Raw genomic sequence first — 25,977 nt, 5'->3', positions numbered from 1 at the left:
GAAGCTGGTGTTTCCTTTAGCTTTATAAATTAAACAATAAATGACACATACCTCAGTGTGAGCCGGTAAGTAGTTCTGTAGCTCTGTGTCCGGTCCAGTAACAGTTGTTTAGGGTCCGGTGTTCAGTATCAGTCTGTGGTTTCACATTCGGCAGCAATAGCAATAGCTTCATTAGCATTTAAAATAGCTTCCAGAGTTCACTGTCTCTGATGTTTCCCCTAGCCAGAGGCAGCGCGGATTAGGCGCTTTGTGGATAAAGACAGTCGGCCGGCATTTGGTTTTAGCTTGTGAAGATAACAACCACCTGTTAGATCCTTCATTAGTTTTGCTTGTACAAATGACTCAAAGTCTTCTGGAGAGAAATGTTGAGAGCACAAATAGATCCTTCAGAATGAAATATTCTGAAGGATCCTTGATTCTGAAGAATCTCCTGCGCTCCTCTTTTTTAAGTGGGAAGCGATGCAAGTCTCATCTAGCTATCTTTTTTTTTTTTTTTTTTTTATCACAGCCAACAGCGACACAGTGTGGCATTATCTGAAATTACGCCAGTCAAACGCAATATGATAAGAGACAACTTGGGTAAAATTAGCCTTCCTGTGTTTACTCTGTAGATTCCAGTAAAATTGAGCAAACCACGTCATCAACCCAGTAGGTAACAAAATGGCGATTTCCATAGGCGAAAAATATAACAAAAGATGTAAATATTTGGAATTAATTATGTGTTTTGACTCAGACAGCAATTTTTAAATTAAAATGAAAATTACAAAATATTTAGGCCACGTTCAACTGATCATGGATCTTAAATAAATTCTCCAAAGTACAGAAAGTCTGTGTCTCCCATACAGCATGTGTTAGTGTATAATATTTTAAGAAAACATATTAATACACAGAGGGATTATCTCTTTCTGCTCTAGTCCATAATTTATGTAGCATTGGTGAATCAAAATATGAAACTCGCGAATAAAAATGAGCCCCATTCATCTTCCCAGTGAATTCCTATTTTTCTAGCATAGAATGTGTTTGAGAATAAAAAAATAAACCACCCATTTTTATCTGTTTCCGAAACTCTTCATTTTTCATTTTCCCGTATCAGACGTATTAACAACGGAGACAAATGGAGCCTGGCGTTTGTTTACATTATAAATCATTTATTGAAATATAAATCATCTGAATGTACATGATGTCAAATAATGAAACAATATTAAAAGGTCATACTGGGTGTGATTATCTTCGACTACAGATAGAGTACCATCATCAACACATCACTCACAGACACTCACATCCACACTGCTTTATACAGCTGAGGCAAAGGAAGAATACAGTATTTTAGGCTCCGCTTGTGTAATCATCTGCAACACATTAGACACATGGGACAAAAAAAAGAAAAAAAAGCAAAGTGCAACAATGATTGTAGTTTGTATCACAGTGAACGGGATGAGGCAGAGGTACAGTAAAGCGAAAAGATGGCGGTGGGGTAACACGTTACAAATGCACCACTATACGTTGAATTCAATGGCATTGTGGTGGAGTATTGTAGCTCTAATGTCTCATCAGAGCTAGCTAGAAGCAACTGGAGGTCAAAATGGCGAAGACAGTTGAAACGCGACATGATAAAAGGTCTTTGGCAGTTATTATGTTTGATTAAATGGCTTTGATTCATTTCATTTTATAGCTCCTAGGGATATAGATGCTAAAAGCCTTCAATCCATCTCTTTAAAAAAAAGTGTCAATTGCTGTTTGTCAAGCCGTCTTCTAACAAAGCATGGGCTGGTATCAATACCAAAGGCTAAAATTCCCCATCATACAGTTTCTCCAACTTAAAGTCCTTCTTCCAGTGATGTTATCAAAGTGTTCTTCGGCTGTGGAGCATTAACTGATGTCTCCCACCTGCTGCTGCACACTGCCGGTCAGCAGGCTGAAGGAAGGGTAGTTCGCGTTCTTACACATTTAGAAGTATTTCACTGTGTTCGCAGTTTCATTGTTTAAACTGGTCTTGCTCTATAAAAGAAAAAGAAAATGCTGTTCTGTCCAATAAACCCGTAAAAGCCACAATTAAATTTGTCATGATTATTATGATTTATTTTTTGCATATGTCTATGCATCAAATAAAAAAAAAAATGTTTTAGATAACAAATATTATTACTTCAATCATCAATGTGCAATAAAATTTTTGAGGCGATGTGATTTATTTTAAAGAAATCATTTCTGGAACATGTTATATGTTTCAATGAAGAAATTTTGAGCAAGTACCCTGGAATCCAGCTGTAGATCGGCACCAGCACCCCCCATCAGCCCAGTAGGGACAAGGGTGTTAGAAAACGGATGGATGTATGGATGGATGTATGGATGGATGGATGGATGGATGGATACCCTGGAATCTCAAACCAGCCCATTTGTTCTAATTCACACATTTCACTGAGATGTCCCCATGGTGTTCTGTAGACCTAACAAATGTACTTTATAAAAACAGTGTCTTCATAGTAGCAGATACGGATGCAGAAGCTTATTTTTTGTACTCGCATACTATACTTGAGTATTACCCCCAGTAATTCTCTCTTATAAAACAACTCTGGAGCTATTTACAATACAATCACACTTCATTTGGGAAAAAAAAACAAAAACAAAAACACAAACAAACAAAAAACAGGCCCACATGTCAAATATGAGCTAGGTCTTTATCTGGAATAAAGCTGAATAAAGCTATTTTGTGTGTGTGTTTGGGGCAGAAACGGAGAGGCTATGCAAAGACTAATAATGCAACTCAGAAGCTCTTCTCGCACCCACTCAGACAGCTACGATCTGTTACTAACTATTGGCTTCACAACAATACACGTTCTTATACTGATGACGTAAAAAAATAAATTTGAACTACTGCACATACTTAGCTATTTGAGAACATTATACAGTCACAGAGAGAGAGAGAGAAAAGATGCACTCAGTCCAAACGTTGTGCTTTATCTCAAAGTATTGCTACTGATTGTGCCAGCATCAGGTGCTTCCCTTGTAACAGTTCCTGGTATTGGAGTCGTATAGTAACAATAGTGCATTTGTAGTGGTATGTCGTAGGAGTTCTGCAAAGGTTTTGACCAACTCGTTCGATTTGTTCCTTCTTGCTTTTACTGCAGGTAAAAAAATGCCCAACACAATAAAGCTTTTCAAATGGAAGATGTTTCTTCTTTTTTTTTTCTGATTTGTTTGATCCGGATAGGTCCAACACCAACACTTGCTCCCTCTTGGAATCCATTCTTTCAGTCACTCTTTCTTTATTGCTCATCCCCGTCTCCGTTGCCAAAAAGAGAAGAGTCGTCGTCCACGGAGAAGGGATGGACGTACCTTACGTCACCTCGGACTCACCGAGACTGCGAAGTGGTTTTGTTCTGTCCTTGCAGAAGGAGTGTCATGGCCAGAGTCTGTGGCTGATTTACACGTCCCACTCTAGTGTCCCGTTGTCCTTGCAGCTCTGCCCCGTGCCACTCCTGCTGAGGCTGGGCAGCTGTCACAGAAAGCTGTCCTCGACCAGGTCGCTGCAGTCCAGACACATCTCGTCCAACAGCGTGATGTCCTCCAGGGTCTCGCCCTCGCGCTTAGCGTAGGTGGAGCTACTTGAGCCAGTCTCGATGGCGCTCTCCTCAGACGTTTGAGAGCTACATGGCGGAGAGAATAACGCATCGTTGTTAGTTTTTGTCACAGAACTACGACAAAACTATTTTTATTTAAAGTGATCTAATTTTGGCCCATTCTTTCTAACATAAGTCAAGCTCAGATTAGATGGGAAGCCTCCGTTATCCGGGATCTTTCAACCGATTATTGAAAATGATTTAGTACTAATTGGATTAAGGTGTAGACTTTCACAGGACTGTTAAAAAAAAACATCATTATGAATTGATCCAAACCACTGGATTGTAATTCAGGATGTAGTCCGTTTAAACGGGCAACATTTACAACTTTGCAAATGCTCTTTAACTCTTTTACTCTTCAGTTAAAGAGTAACATTTTCACAACACATTGACCAGAGTCTCTCACGCTGGAACTTTTTGAAACCAGGTCTCAGAGTGAAACTTTCCCGTAGCACCACCTGTGGAAGTGTGAAGTGCCGTGCAGGTGTGAAAGCTCACAAAAATAAATAAATAAATAAATAAATGAATAAAAAACTCCCCCGCAGAACTGTAGGATTTATTCAATGCATGAACGGGCAGATAACAAAAACAATGGCGGGTGGTTGTGCTGTGCTACTTCACCTGTTCAGATTAGCACAGTTTTTAATAACGAATGTATGTGTTACATGAGCACTTCATTCATGGAAGATGGAGACAGGTTACTGTTTACTATCAGGTGGAAGCTAATGGTCAAAAGCACACATAAGTCATTCGACGACGTGATAAAATCTCAGCGCTATTGTGGCTTGTCATCTACATGTCATCTACATGTCATCTACATGTCATCTCGGTGTCTTGGTGGTGTTGTCTAAACGTGGAACTTTTTCCACGTTTTTTTTTTAAATCAAAACTGTGTTGATATTCCGGTAAGGTCCAGAAAGCACAATTTTGCAATTGTGTTGTATCTATTAAATAAAATACGCAATTAAAATCGCATGTGAATAAGTTTGTTTACGTGATAAATCCTTAAAAAACATGCAGCGCCATCATCCTCCAACTATTTCCTGTCATCTTCTTCTTTATGGTTTGCGCCTCTGGCAGCGTCCGGTAGTTGATCAGGTGACTTGTGTGATGCTAAAAATGTTTTTCATTCAAACCTTTTCCATGTTTTGCTTGGCCTTCGGGGATTTTTAAAAATAATTACTGTCCTCTGGCCACTTTTCCCTAAAAACCACGTTTATGGGATGTCATATTGCCTGTTGCTGATTGTCTAAAATGAGCTTTGGATCTCAGAGTTATTGGACTTTTTTATAATAGACCAACATGTTGCTACAAAGTCAGAAAATGTGACAAAGTTCACAAGATAAGAGTCGTTTCACATAGCCCTGCATTTACAGACAAATATAAGGAAATAATGACTCTGCATACCTGTGCCTGTTCCTCTTTCCGTAGTCGTCATCAGATATAGGGTCCAGGTCAGGGAGTGGGATGATGTAGCCGCTGTCGGAGCTCAGCCGCTGCTCGTCGAAGCCGCTTTCCCTGTCCTTTAGCTTGCCCTGGTTCTTGTAGGGAATGTCGACGTAGTCGGCGTCCGTCTCGATGCAGACTCGGGTGACGGCGGGATGGTCGCTCTTCAGAAAATCGTGGTTCACCTTCTCATAGTGCTGCGTAAGAAAAGCGCATGTGGATTTAAGAAGCTGATCTAAAATAGACACTTGTTAAACGTCTTGTGCTGCAAAGGATGAATGCGGTTGGAACATGGTCATTGGGCTGTGCAAACGTCTCCGAAAGAGATGGATTGGTGTGTGAGGATTTTGTCATCAGCTGGATGGTGTGACCCAAGCTGGAAATCACAAACATCCCCGCCAAACCAAACGTGCAAAAAAGACGGGCTGCTCCTGAGCTGCGGGCCATTAAAACTGGGAGTAGGACAGGGGCAAAGCTGTTGTGACGCACAATATGTGGTGTGGAAGTCTAATTAAGGCTGGGTGGTGGAGGCGAGAACCGAGGCTGTGTCATTACCCAGACTGAGGCCAGCCACTGTGACCATCCAGCTGCAGCATTAAGGCTCTAATCACTTTTACACAGATGGAGGGAGAGAGCCTCCAGGAACCCTCCCAGTGTTCTCACAGAGGATGTGGACTGGCTTTCAAACTGTTAAAGCTACCAGCAGCTTTAACAGGGGGAGGGGAGAAAGGACTCGGAACCTGTATTTTGCTCGGCAAAAAGTTGGCGACGAGACCAGTAAAACGAGCCAAGAATGAGGACGACTAAGACGGGAGGCGGAGCGTATCGGTCAGTGATGAGTGGTGGTAAAACATGCAGAGCAGGTGTTCCAGACACAGAGAGCACTGAGACGGGAAGAGATGGGAACGCTCACCCTCTTGTAGCTGGAGGGCAGCAAAGACGCCACATTTTCACTCAGACCCATGAAGGAAGGCCTCTTTTCCGGCTCTGTGTTCCAGCACTTTATCATCATCTCGTACCTGAAAAAGGTGCGCACAACATTGCTGAAAAAGGAAAGGACGGCGCCACCCAAAGCCTTGTAATTTCACCGTGTCAGAAGTGACACCGTTTGGCGCGACGTCAGGGAGGTTTTGACAGATACGGCGTGCCTACAACATGAGATCACGTACACGTCTTGCGGCGCGTGCTCGGGTTTTGACATCCTGTATCCGCTCTTGATTTTGTTGTAGAAGCTGGAATCCACCACCATCCCTGGGTACGGAGTGCCACCTTCACACAAAGAGACAATTATTTATGACTGAGAGCCAGCTGCTGTCGTCAAGTAGCTTTGTCTCACTTTATTGCACATAGTAAAACTTTGATTGATGCGCGTCATATGTAGCGCCTTAAATAACTCCTCTTTGACTGCAGGAACATAATCTAAGGCAAATATTCTTCGTTTTTATTTTTTAACCTTCCTTACCAACCTGCTCACTCTTCAGATTGGCAAAATAAACTTCAGTTGGCTGAACTGAAGCTAACAGCTAGTCTTAGAGGGACCAACACTGCTACAAAGCAGCAGGTGGTTTATGCAACTGATTTTTGTATTTTTATTTTATTTTTTGCTAGCTTTTCAGCTGTCATTGAGTTTCCATTGTGCAGCTTTTACACAGAAGCTGACAGATGTTTAATGGAAATTAAAGGTAGGTTTTGCACCCCCAATAATCTCTCTGTGTGAAACATGAACACATGGAATAAGCATCGGGGAAAGTCAATAAAAGTGTTTACTACTATATTATTTCTCTCTACATCATCTTACTTTCCTATTCCATTTTTACTACATTTCAGAACGGACGACACCCTCTACCTCCAGCTGCTATGTAAATGTGCTCCTCCTTCTTTTTTAACAAACACCCAGTGATAGTGTGATGATGGCTTAATGCTTTGGAGATGACTGTCACCAATTCAACTCAAGCCACCGCATCGGTACTCTGCTTATACACGTTGATGCCAATTCAACGCACACACGGGATTATTTTTGATTTACTTTGTCGCTATCAGAATTGGTTGGAATTACGCCTAATTTAGCTCATTTGCATACTGAATACATCAATGAATGTACATTGATTGTTTTTGCTTAACTTAAAATGTCTATTTAATTTAAAATAATATCAGGTGGTAAGGGGTTACAGATATGATTGGACACATGAAAGCGTTTGGTTTTTTATTTTTTTATTTTATTAGAATGGATTTGTTTTAAAACGATAAAAGTCCTCAAAGATCATCTACTCTGAACACTTAAAAAAAACAGCAAGGAAGTTATTTATTTATTTTTTCTTTGCAAGTAAGATTTTTCTATAATTCTCAACTATCCTTTTTATCATCACAGTGAAAACCATTTGTATCATTAATGTCTTATGGCTAATATTGAATGACAGAAAAATATTTTTTTTAAGTTTAAGAAATGCACCCCAAGGCTGTTCTGTATGAACCACATATTTACCACTACAACAACTTTTATCTATCATTGCATAAATTTATGAGCTGAAGTCGTTTTAAAAACTTACCTAGGGTGAATATTTCCCAGAGGAGGATGCCATATGACCAAACGTCGCTAAGACTGGTGTACAGGTTGTCAAAAATACTTTCCGGAGCCATCCACTTCACTGGCAAAAAGGTCTATTATAAAAGAGAGGTGATGAAAAGAATGGATATTATTAAAGCGCTGCATTCCTTAGCTAGAAGTTCATATCTGAGCAGAAACTCACGCTTCCTTTGGAGACGTAGTTGTTGTCATGCATGATGTCTCTGGCCAGCCCAAAGTCACAGATCTTAACAATCTTGCCTTGAGAGAGAAGGACGTTCCTGGCTGCAAGGTCTCGATGCACGCACTGAAAAAACAGAAGCTGATTAGCAGCATGAAGGAGTTGCTGTCATCCGTTTGCTCCAGCACATTTTGCTCCCACAGCCACAGACTATTCCATCCATCCATCCATCCATTTTCTATACACCCTTCGTCCCTAATGGGGTTGGGAGGGCTGCTGGTGCCTATCTCCAGCTAAGCATTCCGGGCAAGAGAGGTCCCCAACCTCTCTCTGGACAGGTCGCCAGTCTGTCGCAGGGCAACACAGAAAACACACAGGACAAACAACCATTCACACACACTCACACCTAGGGAGAATTTAGAGAGCCCAATTAACCGGACAGTCATGTTTTTGGACTGTGGGAGGAAGCCGGAGAACCCGGAGAGAACCCACGCATGCACAGGGAGAACATGCAAACTCCATGCAGAAAGACCCCGGGCCGGGAATCGAACCCAGGACCTTCTTGCTGCAAGGCAACAGCTCTACCAACTGCGCCACTGTGCAGCCACAGACTATTCCCGTGTCGTATTTTCAGCCTAGGTCATTTTTAATACTGTTCCATTTTGCTTTAAGAAGCATAAATAGGCTTAAATAGGCTGGTTGGTAGAGACGGCCATGACCGCTGGGATATTTAGGGATAATAACTATGAAGTTGGATGAATAGTTTCTGGCTGCAGCGCGTCTCGGCCTGGTAATTCTAGCTCTAGCTTTGCTGCTGCTATATTGGGTGCCCGGCCTCTCTCTCCTGAGTGGCTTCGGCAACCTTTATGGGGCTGCTTATCATACGCCCGCTGCTTTCCCCGGTCCCCAACCCCTCTCTGGGCAGTTCGTCTTTTGGAGCATAAAACAAAATCAGCAAAGTTCCTTTTATAGCCTCGGGAATCAGAGCACCGGCTTTCTTCAAACGTACATTTTTGGACGCCAGGAACTCCATTCCTTTGGCCACCTGGTAGGTGAAGCTGAGCAGGTCGGTGGTCGTGAGGCCTTCGCTCATGTCGTCTGACAGCAGGTTGTCGGATTCTGGTTGAGGAAAACACACCATCAGGGTACCCGTGAGTAAATGTTCTGTCGTAAATATAGCCAACTTTTCTTAGACCTGGCTTTTGATGGCAGCCTCAAACTGGGCATTATTATGTGTGCGCTACAATTATCTTCTCCGTGTAATTACAGGCCACTGCCAGGCCTAAATTCTGACAAGGGTGTACCCCGTTTAACCAACAATGACTCAAACACAACACCAAGGCCCAGCGAGCGTGAGCCAATAACTCTGAGGACAGACAGAGAAAGAGAGAGAGAGTAGCTGCGTACACACCGCCCGAGTCTTTCTGTGAAGGAGGGTGGTCGTAGTTAGATCCCTGGACGTCAGAGTACTTGGAGGTTGTGCTCATCTCCAGCATGGGCACATACTGGGTGTTGTCCGCCTGCTTCATGTCCATGTAGTCTCCTTTACACTCGAAGGACAAGATCACGTAACTGGGGGCAAAGACGAGAGAGGAAGAGTTGTTGGTGGCAGCGAATTGAGAGAATGTTGATTTCTGTAACAAAAAAAACAGGTTTTTTATTTTTTATTTTATTTACCATTTACCATGTTAAAGCTGAATTTTGTGTAGTAAATTAAACCATAACGTTTTGCGTGGAAGAATTTTTTTCCTCTTTAGTCTTTGCTAAATACTTCAAGCTCAGTCAGACTGGGTGGATCTGCGAACATCGGTTTGTTTCCAGAGATGGTTTGCTTGATTCGCATCTGGGCCATTTTAACAAATAAAATAGTTTTGATCTAAGCCATGAGGTTGCAGCTCTGATTCTATGTTCTGCATGTCTTCCTGCCGGAAGGCAAATCTCCACCGCAGCATCACGTCTTTTGCAGCCTCCTCTAACATGTTTTCTGCTGTGATTTGTCTCCCTTCAACTCTTTTCAGCTTCCCTATCCCTGCTTAACGTGATGAAGTCATCTCAGAGTTTCAAGGTGTGGTCATTGGTTATTTTGATGCCAGCTTGTTTTCCATGTTGTCAAAAAAGTTCTCTTTTGAAATCAAACATCATGTGTGTTTTAACACACATGTTTTAACATTTTATGCATTTCTTAGTCGCATAAAATCCTGACAAAACACCTTTACGCTTGTGGTTGTGCTGTGACATAAATGTGGCAAAGTTTAAGGAATAGCTTTGAACTAAAAGAACTAATAGATGCTACGACTGATAACAAGCTTCTACTAGTTCTCTTGTTCCTTGGGCTGAGGTTGGAGGGAGATGTGGCTGAGCCGAACGTAGCAGCCAGGATTGAGTCATTTTATGGGCGTTTCAAGGTGCAGCCACAGTGAGTCATCCAGCAGCACAAGATGCTCCTCAAAAAGGGGAGGAGAGGCTGATGTTTCACTGAACACCAGCCTGTTCAGTGAGCTGTTAATTGTGCAGATACAATTAACAGGTAGCTGAGCAGCAATGACATTATAGGCTGAAACATAAAACCACTCGAAGCTTTGATCTGATTAGGGGAAGATGCCGGACAGTCTCCTCCACCGCTGAGTTACCACTTAGGACATTTTCATGTGGTTTTGTGTCTTCTCCCTACATTAATTTTTGCAGCTAAAAATTAAAGATTAAAACAAGATCATTTGAGAGAAGACAAAGCACATCGGACTGCTCTGGCCGCCGTACCTCCTGCTGTTCTCGTCCGCGGGATTGATCCCAAAGATATCCAGCTCCTTCTTGTTTTTCTCTGGACTCAGGCTGAGGAAGCTCTCCCTGTTCTTGTGCAGATAGTTGACCAGGTCGCCGTGGAAGCAGTACTCGGTGATAATGTAGATAGGGCCTGGGAACAACACGGAGGATAGAGGCGGGCACCGGCGTCAGTCTGCAGGCTAATCTTATCAGAGCCTCATAAAGGCTAAAAGCTCAGCCAGGAGAGCAAGCCTCTACTTTCCCATAAAAAGCCTATTAAAATAGCACGCCCACCAAACGCTGTCAGTCTGCTGCGGCTCTTAAGAGCTGTAAAATGTCTTCTACGATCTAATCCGAGTGTGTGTGTGTCTGTGTGTGTGTGTGTGTGTGTGTGTGTGTGTGTGAACGAGGCGATAATTGTGGTTGTCTGTGTAAAGTGGTGACTAAATCACATGAAAGAAGCGACAATGGCAGTAATGCACTGCTATACAGCCCGTCTTTGCCTTTGAGCGAACATGTTTGTCCAGGTCTGCTGTTTTTTTGCGTGTGCTTTTATCACCTGACTTGGTGCACGCTCCCAGGAGGTTTACGATGTTGAGATGAGGTCCGAGGTGAGTCATGATCTTCAGCTCAGACATCAGAGCCTGCTTCTCACTGGAGCGAGCCGTAGCTGGAAGAAGGTGCAGCAGCCATGACTATCACACGACGGAGTCGGTGCACAGACGAGTCATCAAATCATGCACCACCTATCTCTTTGATCTGAATAATTTTCTTACTCTTATCTTGGTTTGGTTGGGAGATTCTTGCTGTCCCTCCTAAATCTGGTATTGAGGGTGTTGCTATAGCTACGTGTTTTCAGTAATTTGTTGCCAGAACGGTGTAGACAATCGCAAATGCAAACATATCACCGTTTCAAACGAAGAATTATAACTAATGTAACAGAATGGCATTGGTTTAATTTGACAAATTGGTACTACTGATAGTTATACTGTCAATAAATGAAATGTTTTCTGCACGATCATAACAACTGGAAACGTATTGACAACAATTTTGGTGCAAGGTTAATAGAAAACTTGAGTACTTGCTGGTGTTTTTTTTTTTTGTTTTTTTTGTTAAAATAAAAAGCAAAGAGCTGTGAAACTTTTGTAAAATCTTCAGTGTATCACAGTAAATATTTGCTTTGATCCATTTATATGAAAACACAAAATTCTAAACAATAATTCTTTAAAAAAAAGAAATCAACATCATTTTTAGTGCTGGTATATTGTAAGTAAGTAAATGAAAGGCATCTAGGCTACTAACAGCTTCTTTTCACAGTGCCTTGCAAAAGTGGTCACACCAGTTTAACCTTTTCCACAAACCCAAGTTTTATTGTTGAGATTTTATGTGCAGGATCAACACCAAGTAGAGCAAAAATGGCAACCAGAAAGGTTTTGAAAACCATGCTTTACCTTCCATTTTTAGTAAATATGCTGCTTTGTCTTTTGCTGTTTATCACTTATAGTCCCAGTAAAATTGTTTGGAGTGGTAAGACCGAGGTTAAATTATACGCAAGTATACTCTGTTCCCTAGGTGACCACTGAGGTTAAATGAACGTATTGGATTTACGGGTAAAAGACTGTATGAGTGAAGCCTTTTGCAATTTACGTTACATGGTAAACTGGAGTCTTCGTTCCCATTAAACCAAACAAAACTAGAAAGGAAGAACTGCAAAAATGTTTTAAAAAATTAAATGTTCAACTTGTGAACGTTTCAGTTTACCAGTTTAGAAAACACAAAGCACATTATTATTACTTGCGGAAAGTTAAGACACTATTAGTAGTTCACGCTTTTACGAGCGCAGCCTGTGAGAACAAAGCCAGTTCAGCTATTTACAGGTCATGTTTATCACCAATGGCTCAAATAACAGCTTTTAAACTGCTTAAATTGCAGTCCCCAATGCTTATGTTGACTTTGTAAACATGCTTCACCTCATTGCCTGAAAACCTGTAATTTACTCGAAGAAGCAGACAAAAAGACCAAACTGGTCAACTAGCTCTTGTGATCAGTGACTAAACAGTGGCTTCTAGTGGCACGGGTTAGTTGTCTTTTACATTAAAATTTCTTTTAGACTTACGTTTCAGCATTTTCACTGCCACCTTCATAACAGGCTGAGAGCGGCTAAGTCCGTAGGCAGTGCCCTCAACCACCTTCCCGAAGGCTCCAGAGCCCAGGATCCGGCCTGAGGATTACAGGAAGGCACACGGGTCAGTCACCCGGGGAGAAACAAGACGCTGACGATCTGCTTTATCATCTGTGACTCTTGTAGTGGTTGCATTTCCCCTTGATCTTTGGGACAAGCTGAATAGCAGCTGTCAGAAAACTACTCATTCCGAGCTATCTTATCACAGCCCTTACTTCAAAGGCAGAGTGAGATTCACGAGTTGCAACATCTCCACAGGGAACTATAGGGTTCCAGAACATCGCAAAGACATTTAGCTCACCAAGCACAAGTCTATCTCGGGGAAACTCCCATCTGGAGTCATAGGGAAGCTGCATGGGATCCACATAGATGTACTCGTGACCGTCTGGACTCACAGACTCTATGACCCTCCAGCGGATCTCGTACCGTGGTTTCTGAAAGGCAGAGTATGCATAAAGTGATGGTTTCCCCATTTTAACAAGCAGAGCAGTAAAACCAAATGCACTATATTTAAATCTGGTGTTTCTTGGTCTGATTCATAACCTCACATGAATGCTTGAAATATGGAAATGAGCGACAGAATGAATACTGAAACTGTGCAGTATGATGTCGACAGTACCTGCTTCCAGATAACAACCAAGACAATGAGTGAGATGATGACAATGACCAGGAGCACCAGCACAGCAGCAGCTACCGTCAGCTCAGGGTGAGGGCCTGTTTGTAGGGAAAGCCAAGGATGGCATATGTTACATTCTGAACACTCTTCATCACCTGTATGGTCACTACAAAATACATGGCAACACTTTATTTGATGGGTTGTGAATAAGACTGTCATGATGACGCCGTCATACACATGACATAACATCTGTCATGACCATGAGTAAGTCTTCGTGAATATTTAGGACTGTTTCATAAAGTGTAGTTTGGTAAATCATGACACTTTTAATACAAAATTGACATTATTCAAAATGTCTTTGCTATGACAACTTGACATTAACTAAGAAATCATGATCTGACATAAATTTGTTATAAAGGTATTACTGATTAAACTTCAACTTTAATAACATAAAACTACATAATTTTTAAAGTTTAATCAGTAATACTGTCAGTAGATGGAAATGTAGTCTTCCAGCTACTGCTCCTCTGACAGGACTTCACCCTGTTCAGTAGAAGGCCCATTGCAACTGCAAAGAACATATAAAGTCAGATTAAAGTCAAGCAGTTGACTGGTAGGTGTGTTCTTACCATTGGACACCAATTTGATCTCCCTGCTGACAGCTCCTAATTCATTCTTGGCAAGGCATCGCACAGCCAGAGTGCTTTTCAGATGCCCAAACATGACCTGGCTCTCCAGGTTGCTCTCCTCATCAAAGTGGGACTCCATCGTGATCTCTGTGGAGTTGGTGGGTAGAGGCGCCCAAAAAGACGAGTCATTGGCGCATCTTGAAGGGAGTGAAATAAGAATATACAAATGGAACTGGTTATGGCTATTGAACATATTTAAAAAAAAAAAAAAAAAAAAAAAAAAGACAAACATGTAGAAATTTTGAGAGTAAATAGTGGATCTTACTGTTTGATGTTCTTGCATATGAACCACTCCACAACAGGAGTAGGCTGCCCCCTGGTAATGCACACAGCAGACTGTCCTGTGGCGGAGCCATGGTGGATGTCCATGAGGTCCACAATGACTGCAGGCACTGTAACGTTGTGAGCAATACTAGGTTTGAGTCAATCACAGTAGGAAGGGCTTCACAGTGGCTGCCTAGTGTTGGTATCATCAATTTCCTATTGATTTGGTAAGATGAAGTCTTCCTCCTGACCTTTAACCACCAGGTTTAAGCTGACTTCATGGCTCTGGTTTCCGTTCTCCACCCGCAGGGTGTAGTTCCCACTGTCCTCCTCCCTGACCCGGATCAGGGTGAGAATACTTCTGTAGCTGTGCAAAATAAGAGCAACAGAATGTGAACTCACCACAAACGTTCAAAATAGCACCAGACAATTTGTGGTGGCTCTTCATTTGCCTTCAGAGGACTAGTGACAGAGACTAACCTGGTCTCGCTGGTCTGCTTCAAACTGGTGGAGATCTCAGCAGTCAGGTCACTGAGCGGGACGCCGTCCTTGAGCCAAGTAACATGGGCATCAGGAAAGGAGGAAATTGTGGCAATGAACTCCCGGACGTCATCCAGCTCAGCAGATTCGTGGTCTCGAAACTCCGGCTTGATGGACAAAAACTCACCGGCTGTTGGAAAAGTGGTCATCGGCAATGCTCATAACGACTTCAGAAAATGACCTGAAGAAATGGTGCAACAAAATATTCACTGCAATTAAATATTGAAGCCTCATACCAAACACTCGAATAGCTATTTCCTTTGTCTGGGTGTCTCTAGACGCTACAGCGGTAATGGAACAGGAGTAGATGCCGCTGTCTTTGGTTGAGGCTTGTGGGATTGTCAAGGTGTACAGGATCTGGCCTTCGTTCTTATTTTCCCGTACAGTTTTGGTGCCCCGATTAGCCTGTCATACCAAAACGGATCATCATATACCTTTACATCAGTCCTATTTTACAACTTAAACATGTAAAAAAGATAGGAAAAGTCATTGGATTGCCTTGTGGCCTCACCGGTTTGCCAGGGTATTTCCAGTTATCCTCCAGTAAATAAGGTCCTTGAGCCAGGCAGTTGACACTTATTGTGTCTCCAACCAGCAAAGCAGTTCTTCTGGCAGACAGCTCAACGTGTAAGACATCTGAAATGGAGCAATTGATACCAGTTAAAAGCCTTGTGAGGGATCAGAGAGCCACTGAGCATTTGGGTTACAGTTTATTTAAAATAGATATGGTTCACAAGTCTCAAAAACACACACCTATGGAATCATGGATGATGTATTGCTCGCTGATGTGCTCCTCTCCGTTGATGATGGCCTTGCAGACATAAGTTCCAGTAGGAAATATTCCCAAAGCACCCTTTTTACTGTCATAGTCACTAGGTACGGTTTGGTTGGTGTCAACATTCACCAGTGTCACAACAGCACTAGGATCAGACACCCTGCAGGGAATCTCAATCTCACTTTGGTCAACCGGCACATGGTTAAAGAAATTTGGCACGAACGGAGATTCGGGATCTGTGTTGGGGTAAAATACATCTATTAGGCCAAAGAAAAATGCCAAATACCAAAAATCCATAAGCAAATGTATGCTTCGTACCTGATACATAGACGTAAATACTGCTGGCCTTGGTTTCCTCTGCAGTGTGGTCACTGTAGAGGCAAACGTAATAACCTGTGTGCATCGCTATGGCTTCGTCAACAGCGATGGTGGTGACGAAAAGGCCACTGTTGTCCTCCTGCGATTGCTCCGGCATGTCGTACGGTGTTTCCCACATCAGCTTTGCACCTCCGCGACACGTCAGCGTGAAGGGCTCATGGAGAGGGACGACAATCTCATCCTCATCCGGTAGCAGAATAGGGGGGAAGGACGGTCTGATGTTAAGTCTAGTGGAACCTGAAACCGAACACGTTTAGAGTTTCGGTCATAATTTACAAATTGCTACCCACTTATGCATCTGTCTAGAATTTATTTTTCCAATCTGTTTGTTTTACCTGTCACTTGGAGGATAAATGAGAACTGAGCGGTGCGTGAGCCGCTTATGGCTGTGATTGTGTAATTTCCGCTGTCTTTCTCCATAGGCTGCCGGAACGTAACGATGCTCTGATACCTGTGTGAAGAACATCAGAGCTGATCAGATGTTCTTTAAAGAATTTTTGGCAAGTACGAATTATCTGTTACATTTGAGCTTTTCACATGTTGTTACAATACAACCAGAATCATCAGCAAACAGAAACATCAAAACAATGCACTGCATAGTTGTGAAGGGGAAAGTTGCCTGGTTTTGATTAATTTTTTTTTTACAAAATAAATATTTGATGAGCGCCCCATTCCACTCATCCCCTCCCCAGTTATAAAAGTTTTCATCTAATGCATATGATCCCAGTGAAATACATTGAAGTCTGGAGTTTTTAGGGGACACAATGTGAGGATAATTCAAGGATTTTGGTCATAACTCATGCGTTCATGTACATTTTGTTCAAGAAAAACAAACTTTGCGCTCACCGATTTCCTTCCATGTGGCTAGTTTTGGAAGAAATGTAGTAGTTTTCCGACAGCGCTTGGCCGTCTTTCATCCATGACACTTTTGGAGCCGGGTATGCATTAATGTAGATGGTGTACTGAGTCTCTGCCAGAATGCCAACAGACTCCGTCTGTAGAATCCCTCTGTGGTCCAGGGTGACAAAGGAGTTTCCCCCTTTAACAACAATAAAGGAAGAAGATAATGATGGTTATTGATTTACAAAAAATGTCTGAAGACACGGAGTAAGCATAAAAAATACGGTGACAGAGGAGTAAAATGGGACAGGAGTGAAACGTGGGCCTGACACATCTGCCGAAACCATCCCATAAAACACACTGGCTGATGGTAAAAACAGAGCTCAGGCTTTAATGTTGCATAGAAGAAAATGACTTCCACACAGATCTAAGCACGCCACGCGTGCTTAGATCTGTGTGGATCTAAGCACGCGTGGATCCACCTGATTCATCAGGTGAATCATGCTAATCCACCTGATGATGAGGATATCAAATATTTATCAGGGACTGTAAGTCATCAAGCACGTGGCGTTACACTCCAGCTGGAGCCCTGTTCAAAAATACTTGGTGAATGTTTATGACGGGGGGGAGACACTTACCAAACACGGACACAGCCACGCTGCTCACCCTGGTTTTTCCACTGGCCTCGTGCCTGACTGAGCATTCGTAGCTGCCGCCGTCCTGAGGGGCGGCTCGCGGGATGCTCAAAGTGTAGATGACCCAGTCAGGAAGACTTTCCGTCGTCTGAATCGCATTTACAGCCTGTGAGAGAAGGGGGGGGGGGATGTAGAATATGTTTTGTGACGCTGCTCACAATTAGAATAGGTAATCACATAAAAATGACTTGATTTATAGCACAATTTGGCTGCTTAAGCTTTGTGCATTTTTTTTTTTTTTTTTTTTTGCCATTTTAAAGTTACTGCGCAAGGCCGATGGCTAAAACACTGGTGAGGCCAGAGGAGATGAATCAGGATCTCAGAGCCTTTTAAAAGCTTGTAATTGCAGCAGAGACCAGAACCAGGAGTCAGGCCTCCTGCATCTCTGCCTCACTATCTCTGGAAAAAGGCTTAAAGGAGTCCCTCCCAGAAGATACAGCACATTAAAGAATGTGGGACAGCACAAATACAACTTATACAGTGGCTTGTAAAGGTATTCGTACTCCTAAACTTCTTCAACTTTTGACACATTGCGACTGCAAGGTTACAGAAGTTTGTTAGAGAATAGGAGAGAAGAACAAAAACAGCATCATGAAGACCAAGGAATCCAGCTGTAGAGGTCAGGGAGAAAGTTCTGGGGTTCAAAGCTGGGTTAAGTTGTAAAACAATCTTTGAAAATGTCACAGAGCGCTGTTCAATCCATTATCCAAAAAGGGGGGAAAAGACAGCACAACTGCAAAACTACCAAGATATGAACTGATCAGATAAGCAGCAAAAAGGCATATTTGCTGTATCTCTGAAAGAGGAGCAGAAATGGGAAAATCTGATGACAAGACAGCTATTAGTCACCCACATCACAAACCTGCACAGCAAACATGTAGAGGGCGGTATAGTGGTCAAAAGAGAACAAAACGTAACTTTCTGGTTGAGATGCAAAATGTTGTATCATAGAAAACTAACACTGCACATCCCCCCTACACCTCCGCCCACCTACCACTCTCCCTGAACACACCATCCCAGTGGATGCTTTTCTTCAGCAGAGACAGGGAAGCTTATCAGGGAAGATGGATGGAGAGCAAGCCTGCTAGATAACAGCAGCTGCACTGGAATGGAGTTTCAAAGTGCTTGCATTTGTTAGAATGCCCTAACAAAAAAGAAAATGTAGCTTCAACGTAAATAAATAAATAATTTCCATCCATTACCATACACGCTTATCCCAGTAGGCTCGGGAGGGGTGTTGGTGCCTATCTCCAGGGGTCAACGAGCATCACATTCCTAACCCCTCAGCCAAAAACAGCATTTCTCTTCAATGGGGACCAAGATTTGTCCCCACAGGACGGAGTGGTCCCCACAGGACAGAGTGGTCCCCACAAGCCACAATGTAGACAGAAATAAGTCCCCATATGGAATAAAAACCAGGTTCTCACACACACACGCACATGCACTGAAGGTGAATTTTAGAGAGACCAACTAACCTGAGAATCATGTTATGTTTTTGGACTGTGGGAGGAAGCCGGAGCACCCAGAGAGAACCCACGCATTACAGGGAGAACATGGACCCCGGGTTGGGAATCTAACCCAGGACCTTCTTGCTGCAAGGCAACAGTGCTACCACCTGTGCAGCCCAATCGAGTTAATTTGTTGCATGCAATTTGTCAAACTTCATTTATTCATGTTTATTTATGAGGATGCACTTAATTTGATTATTTGTAGCAAACTAACTCAGCGAACTAAGACTTGAAAATTGCTGTTCATTAAAGATCTCCATTCACTGGAGGAGTTTGAGCTACTTTTGCTGAAGAAAATGAACAGAATGTTTAATAAAAACAACTTTTGATTTTTATTTGTAACCTTTTCTTCACAATTAAACTGCTTCATCATATATCATCTCACCACATATATACTGAAGTGTCATTGAGCTTTAGTAAATGGGATGACGTTCATGGGGTGTGCACACTTTTGTAAGGTTCTGTATGTGAAACTGTCTCAGACTCTTAGAACCGATGCCTTAAAAGCCTCAGATGTTTGGCCGACTGTCATGTGGAAACGGCATCAACCACCGCCGGACCCACGGTCAGCAGGTTCAAAGGATTTACTGTCCTGTTATTTACCGTCCTTTGAGCTGCCTCCTTTCCTTCAGCCATACATCATGAACCTTTAACCTCCCTGTCAGGCTCTTTCACACTGGGGTTAGTTGGCACACTGAGGTTTTAAATGGACATTTTCCCAATCAAGATAGTATTTATAAAAAACAAACGTATTGCAACCTCCCTAAACGATGGAATAGATTGCAACAGGCAAGTAAAGATCTGAGTCCGACGTCTCAACAGTATGAAGAAAAAGGTAAATATGACCACATAGGATTCTGGATAAGACCTCAGAAAAGACCAATTAGAGGTAAAGAGAGGGGGATGAGGGGGAAACAACATCTTACCTGCGTTTTCAGATGGATCCACTGCTGGTGGAAGGCTGGGCCAAAGGGTCCGATACAGGAGACGTTAAAGGGCTCCCCGACCCGCACCGTCTCCGCGCTGGCTTTGACTTCAACCTCAAAGTCGCTCAACTCCGTGGATCCTGCAGCAGGGACCGCCACAGAGAGGCTATCAGCACCGACATCTCACAGGAACCGAGAGGGTGACGGCCTGATTGCCGTGACCACATTTATCATGGCGTAATGGCTGATGAGTTTCAGTCATTCTCACGCACACACAATGCATGCTAAGCTTGTGCATATACGTGTATAAATTCAATCCAATGAGATCATAAAGCAGCTGATGTACAAAGACATAAGAGTTCTTGCTACTCTTTAATCGTTGTTGTTTCACTACAGTTTCCTAACAACCAGCCTCTAATCATTTTTTTTTAAAGTACTATAAAGCGGTATTTTAACTATGCGACAAATTCTCCCAAGTAATAAAACCATAGCCGTGTGGTAAATTAAAGATCTCCGTGAAGTATGTTTCTAAAAAGAAAAAAACAAAAATGCTGATTTTGCTTTTTGTCTGTTTCAGGCAGCGACCTCTCAGGATGCGTAAAACTTGAACGGATCAGGTGGCTTTAATAAACGCGACGGAGAACGAGTCAGTTTGACAGATTCCAACTTGAACTGGAACTTATACTGGAGCTGCAGGGAGGTTCAACCTCACATGTTTGATCTGATGCCCCCCCACCCTCTAACAGCAGGGTGGTGATGACGGCAGAGATTGTCTCAAGATCTTTAAGTGATACACACAAACCAGACCACACGCTTATCAACGTTTGTCTTAGAATGGTTGCTGAGGATTCTAGATTGTTACCAAATTTTGCTGAAATCCGTTAAGTATTTTCATATGAGGCTTAAATGCTTTGCTGCAGCTATACAGAGTACTTATTTAAGGTGATTTGATTAAAAACATGACAACAAGAGGGACAAAATAGCAGGAAAACAAAAATTAAGTGGACGTAATTAAAATAAATTCTGATCAGATGTCGTCAGAGGCCTGTGCTTATGGAGGATTGTTGTTTTTTTGGGGGGGGGGTCTCGATTAAAAGATAAATAACAAGAAAATAGCAAAACAAGTAGAAAAAGTGAACATGGCATGTTGTCCATAGCTGGCAAACTACATCTAAGTGAGTGTTTTGGCAGCTTCAAATGTGTAATAAATACTATTTCTGACTTACCCAAACTCATTACGGTGTAGACGTCACTTTGGAAAGTCTGGCCGTTAAATGTGGCCTCACATCTGTACTGGCCAGGGGAGAGGTCGCCCAAGAAGCCCAATCTGTAGTCGTAGTAGCTGTGGAGCTTCTCTCCGCCGGGGACTCGGATCAGTTCCACATTGTGGGTCTTTGCTGTCACTCGGCATGGGATGATCAAATTCACCTCATAGGGAACGAGCAGGTCTTCTGCTCTCTCTGGGACAAACACGACCTGGGGATCTAGAAATGGACAAGAAAGAATGTGACCTTTTGTAAAGTAACAGTTTATCTTCCTTATGTCAACTTTAAAGAAGAATAAAAATTGGTCAGTCATATACGATCTAGTCCAAAGTTTTTCATCGTATATTGATTGATTTGTTTACGTTTTTTTTTAGTCACCACATGGATACGTGCTAAAACAGTCGAGCTAATGGGAATAACACCCTCTGTTTTTGCCTTGTGTCTTCAGATCTGCATCACACCTTTCCCACTTTTTCTCCTGATCTCAAATGAATCACTTTACGTCACTGTGATGCAGCTCTGTCATTTCTTTTTTTAATTTTACTAGTAATATTTTGTTTTTCCTCACTTTGTTTGCTTCTATGAAGTTTCTTAAAAATATACATCTCTTCTATTTTACCTTTATGGTTGTTTTTTGCATTCCTTGTTATTGTCCAATTTGATAAAATAAAAAAATAAAGACCCTCTTCCTGCTTTGTATAGCCATGCTGATGAGTGATATTATCCCATCAGCCTGAACAAGAACATTCATATTCAGGTCTTATTTTTTTACCTCCTTACCTTTGACTAGGACATAGATTTCCACCAGATCGTTCTCGTCGCCCTCCTTGTCTTTATGCCTACACCCGTAATAGCCGGTGTGCTCGACCGTCACGTTGTAAATAAGGAGAGCTGAGGTGAAACCGTTTGAAGTAACGATGGCGTCGTCCGCCAGAGGTTCTTCCCAGACTACTTCTGATTGGCCCGTACAGCTGATGTTGATGATGGAGTGGGGCTCCAGCTCCAGCTCCTTTTCTGCTGGCCATATGCGAGGGGCGGACAGTCCAGGTGTAACTGTGGGACAATTTGCTCAAAGTTAGACAGCGATTTTTTATTTTAAAAAGTAAAATAATAATAATAATAATAATAATAATAATAATAATAATAATAATAAATAAAAGGCTATATGTCTCATATAGATATTTACCTGAAACCATCAACACAATGGCAACACCACAGACCAGGTACATCCTCACACTATCCATGACTGTGGATGCTCAGGCCTGTGAAGACAAGAAGAGGGACTAATTATGTCAAGTAATGTAAGGATTGCTTTTTTTTTTTTTTTTTTTTTTGCATTTTACACCATCATTTGCTCATATACTAAGTATGTTATTGAACTATCAATAGACAGGCTACATGTGTGACTCCCAAATGCTGCATTTTCTGACCATCCAAGGAAGAAACGCTGAATATATATGTAAGCCTGCACTTTTTTTCGTGTATGTATTTACTTAAATGTTTTTATTTCTAAGCCAGTGGTGTCAGCTGACGCCACTGACGCTGACACTTTACCAACAGAATATCCTCCTTCCGCAAGATTTATGTCGAATAATGTTGTCCAGTGGCCGCTTTAGTTATTTCTCTATTCGTTTACAGCAACATTTTTAAGAGTCCGCAGTTGCTTTTGTTGTTTGTTTGTTTGTTTGAGTGAGGCTGTTGAGCACGGGTCACTGCACTTTCCATCCACGGTCTGTAGAGGGCGACACAGTCCAATTTTTAGAGGCGATGCGAATCTAATCACGTCGCTTCTCATAACTGTTTGCTTTTGTTTTGAAAAAAAGTTTCACGTTTTCTTGATTCCGCCTAAGCGCAAACAATATAGATACTGCCAGCGTGCCAAACATAGAAGACGCTAATTAAGACATCTTGTTATGTTTTTAATTTCTGAGACTTCAGTAGGCTACTGGAAACAATTATTTCCATTTCGGTGTTTACTCTTCCAGTCGTCAGAGCAACGTTTTCACGGCGACCACGTTTTAAAGTAAGAGTTTTTTTTATTTTAATTAAAACATAATTTACGTCAGGTCTCCCTCGCCAATTAGGCAGTTTTGTAGTAAACGGGCAACTTGTTTTTCTCCGTTTTTGTCTTTTTCAGCGTCTTGTCTTATTTGCTCGGGGATGGAGGTGGGGAAGGAAAAGAAATTTTAAAAAACTTTAAGAAAAAAAAACAACCCTTCATGTGATCTTACTGTTTCCAACGAGTGTCCGCTCTGGCTCAGCTGACAGGCTAAATAATCCATCGGCAGCGCGGTTCCTCAACTCTATAATTAGGACATCTACAATGCGCAAAATTACATATCTGCGTGGGGATCCGATGACAAAGTTTCTAATGCGATTTGACGTTTTTTTTTCTATGCTCACGCCTTGTCTGAAAAGGTTTCACAGAAGAAACTTTTTTTCTTTCTTTTTTTTTTATGGCCGCAATTTGGTGAAGAACTTTTAAAATCGAAATTGTGCTCAAAACAGTCTGCAGAGGCAGTCAGACTCCGGGCACGCCACTCTCTTTATTTATTCCCCTCTTTTTCCCCAGAAAGCGACTCAAAAAGTTGCCAACGTGTGCAAGAAAAATAAAAATCAAAGTATTCCATCTAGTGTCTCTTCCAAAAGGTTGAATTTTCACGTTTTTGTTTTTTTCTCTCAAAGTCCAAATGCATCAGATCCGACGAAAAGACCCGTTTGGTCTCACAGCAGGGTAGGGGGTAAAAGAAGAATGCGTTGTGTCTCCAAAAAAAAAAGAAAGAACGAAAGAAAGAAAGAAAAGAAAACGGCGCAGAACCCCTCTCCTTTCTCACTCTGAATCAAATCCAGACTTTTTTTTTTTAATCCTTTCTTTCTCTCCACTGCGAGCGATTATATTCCACTGTAATTCCTCCGCATCCCCTCCTGTAGGTGAGGAAAAGGTGATGCACGAATTCCAACGTGTTTCCCATTAAACTTCCAGGCAGCATCCCACAATTGTGTCTTCGGTCTTCGAGGTGACACCTCCAGCTGCGAAGCCGAAACTGAGCGCCTTTATCCGGAAGAGTGAGCGACATTTCGCCGCTCGGCGTCCAAGGAGACGTGAGGATGGAGGGGGGGGGGGGGGGGGAAAGAGAGAGACCATATGGCGCAAAGCGCCGCTGACATAAAAAAAAAAAAGAAACCTAACACAAATGACTTGTGCAAAAGTTTGCAAAGTGCTGAATAAAAGTAAAAAAAAAAAAAACAAAAAAAAAAACTATAACTGTACGGACTTTATTCCGCAAACAGAAAGAAAGATAAATAGTGATCTTACAACATGCATTCTGACGTGAGCAAAACAGAGTTGGACACGAAACAAATGTTTAATCGACCTTTCAATTACCTTTTTCCTAATCCCCTCTATTCACTCCTTTCTTGTAAGTATATCCACAGTGAATTGGTCCCTCCAAAAAAAAAAAAAGGGCGCAGCGAGGGTCCCCCTTTTCGCAGCGGCAATAATCCTCAGAGATCCGGCGCTGTGTGCGCCCCTTCTGTCCGCATCCACGGCCGCCTTCACAACTGCACTCCAGCTATAGCGACCTGTAACTGATTCAATGTTACAGTCCAACCCCCCTCACCCGAAAAAAAAAGTAATCATCTGGCTCAAAGTAAATAACTCTCAGGAAATGGCACCCCGCCCCCTCCTCTCCCTCAGTCTCCCCTCTGAGCGCGGCGCTTCTTTCAAAGTAAGATACTTTAGGAAAAGACGCGTAGAAACAAATAATGAACAAATTCAGTTTTTGTAGTGGAAACGTACTTTGAAAACCTCGGGTTAGAAGTTTTTTTGTTTTTTGTTTTTTTGAAAATGTGTCTACAAATGTTACTGTTTTGTGACACCAAACCCTTACCGTTCTTTCTTTTCTTTTCTTTTTTTTCCTATATCTCATAAAGAAATGCATCTATGTTGTCGCTTGTTGTAGTCGCGAAGAAACGCGGTTCTTGTGCATCACACAGAAACTCTGCAGAAGTGGTTCTAGATGGCGCTCACACACCGCCATATAACTGTTCGCCCCTCTCACTGATTTCATTCAGGGTTTTTTTTTGTTTGTTTTTTTTTTTTTTTTCGTTTTTTTTTCTTTTCTTTTTTTTTTATCAAAAGAGCCAAAACCATCAGAATGGTCCCCTTCTCTCTCCTCTGGTGTGACGCGGAAAACTAATGATTGGGACCCCTGTTTAATGCCTAGACCAGTCAGTACGGACAGTTTCTTAAATCCGACCCCCTTTTACCCCCTGTGCCTCCTGGCCCCCCGGGGTGGGGAGCTTCCCTGACGGGCATGGGAGGAATAATGAACCCATGTGAATCACCTATCTATTGGCACAGAATGGGGATATCTGACTGGTGATTGTGTGTGTGTGTGTGTGTGTGTGTGTGTGCGTGTGTGTGTGGGCGTGTGTGTGTGTGTGTGTGTGTGTGTGTGTGTCTGTGTGTGTGTGCGTGTGGACAGGGCCCCGGGGCCGATGCCGCAGCCCCCATCCTCCTCCTCCTCCTCCTCTTCTTCCTCACTCCATGCAGCCGCTTGGCGCAATTACTTCCACATGTTAGGGAAAAGAACAGTGTCCTTGTTCTCCAAACAAAGGATCTGGGCTTAAGGAAGACCCAGCTTACCTCAAAGCAAGCTCGGGCTCTCACTGCTAACCGATTACATCCAGGTGAACCGGTTCAAACAGCTCCAAACCAGTGCGCGTGTTT

The 25,977-nt window shown here is 42.4% G+C and overlaps 2 protein-coding genes across 2 annotated transcripts in view; both read right to left on the bottom strand.

The window, feature by feature from the left end:
* Positions 1-401, bottom strand: part of kita (KIT proto-oncogene, receptor tyrosine kinase a) — a 54,061-nt gene extending 53,660 nt beyond the window's left edge. Inside the window, exon 1 of the mRNA XM_044128262.1 lies at positions 52-401. The gene's annotated coding sequence lies outside the window, so the exon portion shown is untranslated. The remainder of the gene's footprint in view (positions 1-51) is intronic.
* A 726-nt stretch (positions 402-1,127) lies between these two features.
* Positions 1,128-24,818, bottom strand: pdgfra (platelet-derived growth factor receptor, alpha polypeptide). The gene is made up of 29 exons (XM_044128260.1): positions 24,631-24,818; positions 22,432-22,507; positions 22,026-22,298; positions 21,207-21,464; positions 19,981-20,120; positions 17,490-17,652; positions 16,858-17,050; positions 16,347-16,462; positions 15,952-16,248; positions 15,612-15,869; positions 15,370-15,494; positions 15,095-15,263; positions 14,799-14,988; positions 14,570-14,685; positions 14,320-14,446; positions 13,995-14,191; positions 13,369-13,463; positions 13,051-13,183; positions 12,684-12,788; positions 11,127-11,237; positions 10,565-10,718; positions 9,219-9,379; positions 8,817-8,926; positions 7,811-7,933; positions 7,610-7,721; positions 6,233-6,332; positions 5,977-6,082; positions 5,025-5,260; positions 1,128-3,644 (listed from the first exon to the last, which is right to left on the bottom strand). The coding sequence occupies exons 2-29, from the start codon at positions 22,487-22,489 to the stop codon at positions 3,497-3,499; spliced, it is 4,374 nt and encodes a 1,457-aa protein (XP_043984195.1). The 5' UTR covers positions 22,490-22,507; positions 24,631-24,818; the 3' UTR covers positions 1,128-3,496.
* Positions 24,819-25,977: the final 1,159 nt, after the last annotated feature.

This window comes from Gambusia affinis, linkage group LG10 (genome assembly GCF_019740435.1).
Source record: "Gambusia affinis linkage group LG10, SWU_Gaff_1.0, whole genome shotgun sequence".
Taxonomy (NCBI): domain Eukaryota; kingdom Metazoa; phylum Chordata; class Actinopteri; order Cyprinodontiformes; family Poeciliidae; genus Gambusia; species Gambusia affinis.
The sequence above is the reverse complement of the archived record's forward strand: the minus strand, read 5'-3'. Positions and strand labels throughout refer to the sequence as shown.

Coding starts and splice junctions, on each gene's coding strand:
- pdgfra (XM_044128260.1), bottom strand. CDS start 22,489: ATGGATAGTGTGAGGATGTACCTGGTCTGTGGTGTTGCCATTGTGTTG. Junction 14,989..15,094: donor AATAGCTATTCGAGTGTTTG/GTATGAGGCTTC, acceptor CTTTTCCAACAG/CCGGTGAGTTTTTGTCCATC. Junction 6,083..6,232: donor GAGCACGCGCCGCAAGACGT/GTACGTGATCTC, acceptor CACCTTTTTCAG/GTACGAGATGATGATAAAGT.